This window comes from Littorina saxatilis, linkage group LG3, assembly GCF_037325665.1.
Source record: "Littorina saxatilis isolate snail1 linkage group LG3, US_GU_Lsax_2.0, whole genome shotgun sequence".
NCBI lineage: Eukaryota > Metazoa > Mollusca > Gastropoda > Littorinimorpha > Littorinidae > Littorina > Littorina saxatilis.
Window position 1 is genome coordinate 64,255,740 of NC_090247.1, and position 7,604 is coordinate 64,263,343.

General features: G+C 44.8%; 1 protein-coding gene across 1 annotated transcript; it reads right to left on the reverse strand.

Moving 5' to 3' along the window:
* Positions 1–5,449: 5,449 nt before the first annotated feature.
* On the reverse strand, positions 5,450–7,036 carry LOC138961277 (uncharacterized). Its single transcript, XM_070332880.1, has 2 exons — positions 6,864–7,036; positions 5,450–6,365 (listed from the first exon to the last, which is right to left on the reverse strand). Exons 1-2 carry the CDS (start codon positions 7,034–7,036, stop codon positions 5,450–5,452), a joined length of 1,089 nt encoding a protein of 362 aa, XP_070188981.1.
* Between the last annotated feature and the right edge of the window lie 568 nt (positions 7,037–7,604).

Genomic DNA, 7,604 nt, shown 5'->3' on the forward strand with positions numbered 1-7,604 from the left:
GCGGAGTAAGTCTTTGAGTTGGGGGCGCTTTGTGAGATCCTCCGTGCCTCAGGCTCTTGGCGATGCAAGTAGGCGTCCCAATCTTGTCATACCAATCATGGTTCCAGTCGTTGGTGTTGTAAGGGTCTGCATTGTACTGGTGGCTGTGGGAGTCCCCAAACGTTCCACTTTGATAGCGCTGCTCTGTTGAGTACTGTGTCGGCACTGCATCTGCATCATAGCGATTCGTGTGTTCATCCGACTCTTGGTAGGATCTCCTGTCATACCATGCTTGGTTCGTGTTCTTGGGGTTGTAGTCCTCAGCTGTGTTGTGGCGGTTGTAAGAGTCCCTGCGGGATCTGCTATGTGAGCGCTGACCTGCAGTTTGTCTCCACTGCTGACCGCCCTCGCTGCCTCTGTTGTAGTCGTTTCGTGAGCTGTGCTGCTGCTCGTGGTGATTTCGTCTCCCTCTCCCAAAGGATGAACTCCGGTTATAATGCCGCTGTTGTAGTGGGCCATCTACAACGAGTTTGTTGCCCCTGTAGTAAGCTTTCAGCCCTCTTGAATCTAGGGGTCCTTAACGTCCTCACAGGAAATTTTCCTTTTAGGGACGTAAGTTGATGATACGCTTAAAAAAAAAAAAAAAAAAAAAAAAAAAAAAAAAAAAGGAGAGAAAGAAAAGGGCAAGACCAAGCAAGCCCGACCGTGATAGGACCCCGACCCCGCTCTCCATGAGTAAGGGATGGGGGGTGGGGCAATAAGAAATATACGTTAAGATCCTTGTTAGAGGAATATTAATAATTTTTCTTTTATATGCGTTGACTTCCTAGGGGAAGGGCCATTAAAAACATGGATTTTAATTCAATTTTAGTTTCGTTAAAAAAAGATAAAAATCAGGACCACCCGTCAAGAGGTTTAAAAGTGACTACATTGTGAGAATAATATAAAGAACATGCGCAAACACGTAATACTGATCTTCTAGTAACATTTGGACACATCATTTCATTTACTATGTACATTAAGGGAAAAGTCTGGGTTGTGGCACTCGATCACTAGGTGGGGCACTGCCCTTCGCTCCCTGTTACCCGAGCGCCAACAACCATTTATAGGAAGAGGTACAATAGCGTTTTAGTTTTAAAAACAACAGGATATGTCAGAGTTGTAGATTACTTTTGTGAAGAACGAGACATGGTCGAGGCCGTGTTTATCGTCCGGGTTAAAGAGTTGAATTGGCATAAGGTTATATTTGTCCATATAATCATACAGGGTTGCAAAGCAGGTTAAGTTTGAAGTACATTTTGCGAAGGTGTGCTCTATGGTAATTTCGCTGCCACACTCGCAGTTTCTTTTGAAAACGGAACAATTGAGGCCTTTGGTACGGGCCCTTCTTAGAATGCGTAATAGGGCTGGAGGGAGTTTAGGAAAAAAGCCTCCTTTGATGTATTTCATGGGGTCGTTCTTGTGTGTGCTGTTTAGTTTTGTAAGTAAAAATGCGTTTAGGAAGCTATGGTATTCTGAGATGGAGTAGCCAATATTAATTTCGGTTGAGGAGGAAAGGGCAGCCTTCTTTGCTGCAGTGTCGGCTAGATCATTTCCTCTTAAGTTAGTATGCGAGGGAATCCATATTAGGTCTAGGGCCGTGCCCTGTACGATTACTTGATGGGATAAAAATAAAATTTCTTGTTGCATATTTGTTCTGTTTTTTTGTCCCATTTTCTAGGGCTTCTAGGGAAGATTTGGAATCTGTACAGATTACCACTCCTGCGGGTGAGACTGGCATATCGTTAATAAATGAAACTGCCATAAAGATAGCATATAGCTCAGCTGAGAAAATTGAAATGCCTTTATTTAATTTATACCGCTTTTCTATTTTTAATTCTGGGATTACAAAGGCACAGCCCACTCTGCCGTCTGGCAGCTTCGACCCGTCTGTGTATACTTTTAAAAAGTGGCTATATTTCTTGTTTATTGTTTCTTTTGCCAGTGTGGCCAGATATAACAAGTGATCGGTTTTTTTGAGATTATATTTACTTTTGTTGGGGGGTTCTAATAACCACGGCGGGTATATTGGGGCCGAGATAAGTTCAATGTCTTTTATCTGCTTGTTTATGTTGTCGAGGAGATTTTCTGCATAATGTTTAATTGGAAGGGCTCTCTCGTGGAGTTTAGGGGTATAACGATTGTTGAAGGTTTTTGTTTTATAATCGTTGATTAGATCGTTTATGGTCTGTGTTACACTATTTGGGGATCTTTGCTGTCTGATAAAATATTGGGTTGTCCGCAGTAGACGTTCCTCGTCGAGGGTGAGCCAGCCCATTTCTCTGTAGGTAGCTTTCACGGAGGCCCATCTAGGTACATCTAATGCTATTTTCAAGGCCTTTACTTCGGTTGTTTGCAGTTTTTTGAGGATGGTTTTAGGCGCTGAAAAGAAGGATTCCTGCCCGTAGGCGAGACGCGAACGGACAAGGGCTCCCACCACCAGCGTCAGACTTTTTTGGCTGTTTGCCCACGGTTTAGTTTTGAGGAACCTGATTACATTTATTGCCTTCGAGGCTTTTTGTATTAAATTATTAATGTGGGTAGTCCATATTAGTCTATCGTGGATGGTTACACCCAGGAATTTTACTGTTGTACTGGGCTTTATGACTTGGTTATTTATTTTGATGGAGCACACCCTCTTAAAGACCTGTCTTCTGGATACTACCAGGAAGACTGTCTTTTCTGGTGAGAGTTCAAACCCATTTTCCACCATATACTGACACAGATTGTTTACTGCATTTTGGTATGATGTCATATCGACGCCAGCTTTTCCTTGTCTGCTAGGTCTTTTGGAGTCTAGCAGTGCGAGGTCGTCTGCGTAAAGCAGGACGGTAGCCCCGCCCACGTTTACTGTGTTTATATCATATAACATGATGGAAAAAAGTGTCGGGGCGATGATTGAGCCCTGTGGCACACCCATGTCTAGGACGTGTTTCTCAGAGATAGCTGAGCCCACTTTAACATTAATGGTTCTGTTCGAAATAAAGGCCTTAACAAAGTGCAGGGTGCGGCCTGTGATGCCAAGACGTTGTAATTTGTCTAGTAATTTAGCGTGCCACACGGTATCAAAAGCTTTCTTGACATCATAAAAAGTGCCCAGTAGGGTGTCTTTTGGGTGGGCTAATGTTTTTTTCATACGTTCTACAACGTTAACAAAGTGGTCTTGGCACGAGCGGTTTTTCCTGAATCCCGCCTGGCACGTTGGTATGATATTGTTTTTTTCCAGGTAAAAGTCGAGTCTGGCCTTCACCAATCGTTCGTAGACCTTACCTAGGTGAGGGGTAAGGGCTATGGGCCGATAACTGTCGGGTAGGGATTTGGGTTTGTTTGGTTTGGGAATACCAATCACTTGGGCCTCCTTCCAGGCTGTTGGTATTTCTTGTTTTTCCCAGCAGTCGTTATAGAAACGTAATAATATATTCAAAATTGAGGGTGGAAGGCGGCGTATTAATGTATATGAGATGGGGTCAGCTCCTGTTGCCTTTTTCACTTTTTTAATCCGCTTAATACATTTAACTAACTCTTTCATTTTAAAAATGCTGTTTATGACATTGTCATTATTTTCTTCTAACTTCAGAAAGTGTTTTTCAGCGTCTGTGCGCAGCTTTAGTCTTTCTTCGGATAGGTTTTTGGACTGGCTGGCCTTTGCGAAGACTTCTGCCAGCGCATCAGCCTTTTCTTTATTATTCTTTGTGAGAATATTATTTACAATGAGTGGTCTTTCTGGGACTTTATAATTATTTTGCATCTTTTTTACTTTATTCCAAACATTACCTATGTCTTTAGTATCTTTTACTGAGGTTAAAATATACCTTTCCCAGTGGTCCTTCTTGGCCTGGGCTAAACTTTTATTACAGTTTACTTGTGCCTCTTTCATTAAGTCCCAGTTTTTAAATGTCTCTTTTTTATATATAACGATGTGTAATATCGCTTTGCTTTTACTGCCTTTTCACAGTCTTCGTTCCACCAGTCGTGGCCTTGACATGTTTTTGGTTTATTACCATTTCTTGGGGTTGGTATACTATCCCTAGCGGCGTGTAGCACCGTTTCTCGGAGGTTTAAATAGAATGTTTCAATGTCTTCTGAATAGACATCCTTTAATTCTACAGTAGATAACTGCGAGTTAAAAAGAGCCCAGTCAGCTTTCTTATAGTTAAAAGCGTTGTTTAAAATAGGTTCTTCGGTTTCAGCTCCGCCATTAAAGATGGTTAATATGATGGGGAGGTGATCAGAGCCCAGGGTGTCTGGGAAGGTAGTCCACTCGGAGATTGGCAATAGAACAGGGCTGGTTAGTGTTAGATCGATGGCAGAGCTGCGCTGGTCATTTCTTTGGGCCAGTCTTGTGATGCTGCCATCGTTTAGGATACATAAATCAGAATTGCTGATGTTGTCCTCCAGTTTACAGTGTATGTTGTTAGTCCTGGTTTCTTTAGGGTGCCAGAGTTTGCTGTGTTCATTAAAGTCCCCGGCGATCACCCAGTGACAGGTGTCGTTTGTTAAGTCCTTTAGCCAGGCCGAGGTGTTTTCGTGAGGGCAGCCCCGGGGGTAATATATATTTAAAATGTTTAACTTTTTTAGTGTTGGGACCTTCACCTGAATTAGGCAGGAATAACTATGTTCGCTTGCTGTTACAGGGGAGGTTAGCGCTGAGAATTGTAGGCCTGTTTTAACGTATGTTGCTACCTGTGTGTTTTTTCTATCGGTCAAGTCGACTATGGGTGGGAAATAGAACCCTGGGATCTCTGGCAGTTTGGAGAAGGGAACATGAAGTGATTGCAAAAGCAGGATGTCACTCTTTTGTTCTTTTAAAAAGTTCAGCAGCTGTGCTATATTAGTGTTCATAGATCTGCAGTTCCACTGTAGAATTTTTAGTCTATTTTTGCTGCGTAACTGGGCTGAGGTTGTATTATTTGACGCCATTGCGACGGAAAAGAGAAACAGGAAAGACAAACAGGTGGACGTTAATCTGTCTCTTCTCTCCATTAAAGGGTTAATTTTAGTTGGTGGATTTCTTTAGCAGTAAGGTCTTTTGATCCTGCCAGAGATCCCAGGGCCAGCATGGTATCGCTGGGTGAGATGGGGCCTAGGCTGGTGTTAGTGATGGTATTAAACATGCCTACCAGTGTGTCTATCAGTGCCCCGGGACTTTGCTTTGGCCTGGCCTCGACCATGCCGACCAGAGCGTGTTCCACGAAATCCAAGAGCGGTGTAGGGGGTGACTTTTTTAGTCTGGATTTTTATTAAAACTATCTCGGCTAACTCTTTTTCTGCCTCTCGTTGGGCTGCCTTTGTTGATTCGATCATGCCTTCTTGTACTTTGCTCATGACTTTTGAAAATATTTCGTTGATCATTTCGTCTGGGTTAATGGTTTTTGGTTCGGTTTGTCCCTCGTTCAAGTCTAGCTCTTCGGGGGGAGGGTTATGCTTTTGTTTATCCAGCTGTTTTTTTGCGGAGAGCAGGGACGGGGTGTTTCTTAATTGTGGAGGTGGGGGGTATGTTTGCTGCATCACGCACAGCGTCTCTGCCACGCCCAGCCGCTTTTGCATAGCCGGGCTCTGGTGTGGAGGTAAGCCTCGCCGGCTGCGCGCGCCAGAACTCATCGCGCCGCTCAACAGGGCCTGTCTCTGTTGTGTGTTTGTTAAGTTTTTCTTTTTCTTGAGTTACTTCGATTCGGGCTCGGTGCATGGCCTCTGAATATGGTATGTAGGTGGCCGAGCGGATTGTGTTTGCCCGCATGCGCAATCTGTATTCTTTGCACCCTTGATAGGAGGAAGAGTGACCCTCTTTGCAGTTTACACATGATCTTTCTTTGTCACAGCCGTTTCTGTCGTGGCCGTAGGAGCTACACCTGCCGCACGTTGGTTTCTTTGCTCTGCAGTGAAACTTAAGGTGACCCAGTTTCTGACAGAAGGTGCAGCGCCGCACCTGGCAGGCGAAGGCCTCCACCCCATAAACCTCCCCCTCCAGCACCACACTCTCCGGCAGAACCGCGGCCCTAAATGTGATCCGCACGGCCTCTGAGGCCTTACTCTCTTTTGTTTTTAGTCTGCGGATCTGTCGGACGGCGGTCTCGCCTTTTTCGACCAGGCCCCCTCCATCAGTCCGAATCCGCACAGTAATGGTCATTTCTTTGAGGTCCTCGTCCGAGTGGAACAAGGGGACTCTTTTTATAACTCCCTCTGTTGTCACCTCTGGGGTAAAGGTTTTGATCTCAATGCTCCCTATCTCTGTCAGAGACAGGAGTTTTTTTTGTTGGGCATGTGAGACGCACCCCACCAGCACGCTTCCTCCGGGGAGTTTGCGCACTGATAGGATGGGTCCCACTGCTAGTGTGAAGGTTTTTAGCCTGTTTAGACCCAGGCCGTGAAGTGTGGCAGGGCCTTTTTTAAGATCCTCGCATATCACTGGATACTCGAGAAAGACTGGTGGGGGGTTTGATGTTTCTGGGAACAAAGTTTTTCTTGTACTTGTCAAGGTTCTTGGGTTTTGTTTTTGTTTTTTGGGAGGAGGGTTTTCTTCTGAAGTTGGGATTTTCTCTTTTGTAGCGTCAACGACAGGTACCTCTGTCCCGGCCGTTTCGGACTGTGCTGGTATATTTTGGACAAGGGTGGTTTTCCTTTTCTTGGATTTTTTTCTGTTTTTAACAAGAACGTACTCGTCCTTTTTTTCTTCTTCGTCTACAGTATTTTCTTGGGTGATCTCATCTCCTGACTCGGTAGACATTGATCGGGAGTGTGGCCTCTTACAGGGGGACCCCACCCCCGAACAGCTGGCCGACGGGGAAACCCTGCGTTTTTCGAGTTTGTTCTGGAGTAATTTGTTTTTCAGTCTTTGGGCAACTGACTCTGAGCCCCCAGGGGGGACAGACCCTTTGCTCATGGAGACATCCTCACTTTTGTTTACTTTTTCTTTGACAGGGGGGTGAAGGGGATCTAGGTCCCACTCGTTCATAGTTGAGTCGTTTGTTGAGTCTCCGTCCTCATCAGTCTCTAGACTGGTATCAGTAAGGTTTGGCATGTTGGACAAGTTGGGCGGGGGAGGGAGGTGGGCACTTAGGCTCCACTCCTCCTCTCTTAATCCGGAGGAATTCAGGGGTAGGTCTGCTAGATAGCTACAGCTAAAGACACTATCCTCCCACTCATTCATTCAGGACACTCACATACAGGCGGACGTGGTCCTATATAAACAAGAGGCAGTCAGTAGCAATGAGCGTGAGAGTGTGCACTGATGAGTGCAACTGTTTGTAAAAATATATCGGCCAGTACAGCACCAGGGCTATTTGTTTGTTGGCTAAAGCACCAGCACCCTATCTGTTTGCCTGCAAAAGCACGAGGGCTTAAAAAAACAAACCAAAAAATCCCCGGTTTAGCAACTCAGGACTAAAAGGCACGTTAAAAGCAGAGCTAGGACAGCTCACGACTTAAAAGAAATAAAAATTAACAACAACGAAGAAACAGTAAGAAACCAACGAGCACGGTGGTCTAAAAAACAAACAAAATCAGCATCAAGGGCTATGCTTACCACTGGGCATAGAAATAAAAGAAATAAAAGGGCCTCAGCAACGAGGCGCGGAAATAAAAGTGAC

What these genes read in the sequence shown, in the direction of transcription:
- LOC138961277 (XM_070332880.1), bottom strand. Translation starts at nt 7,036, where the DNA reads ATGCCAAACCTTACTGATACCAGTCTAGAGACTGATGAGGACGGAGAC. An exon ending in GTCCCCCCTGGGGGCTCAGA is followed by an intron (nt 6,366 to 6,863) that starts GTCAGTTGCCCA and finishes GGGTCTAAACAG; the next exon opens with GCTAAAAACCTTCACACTAG.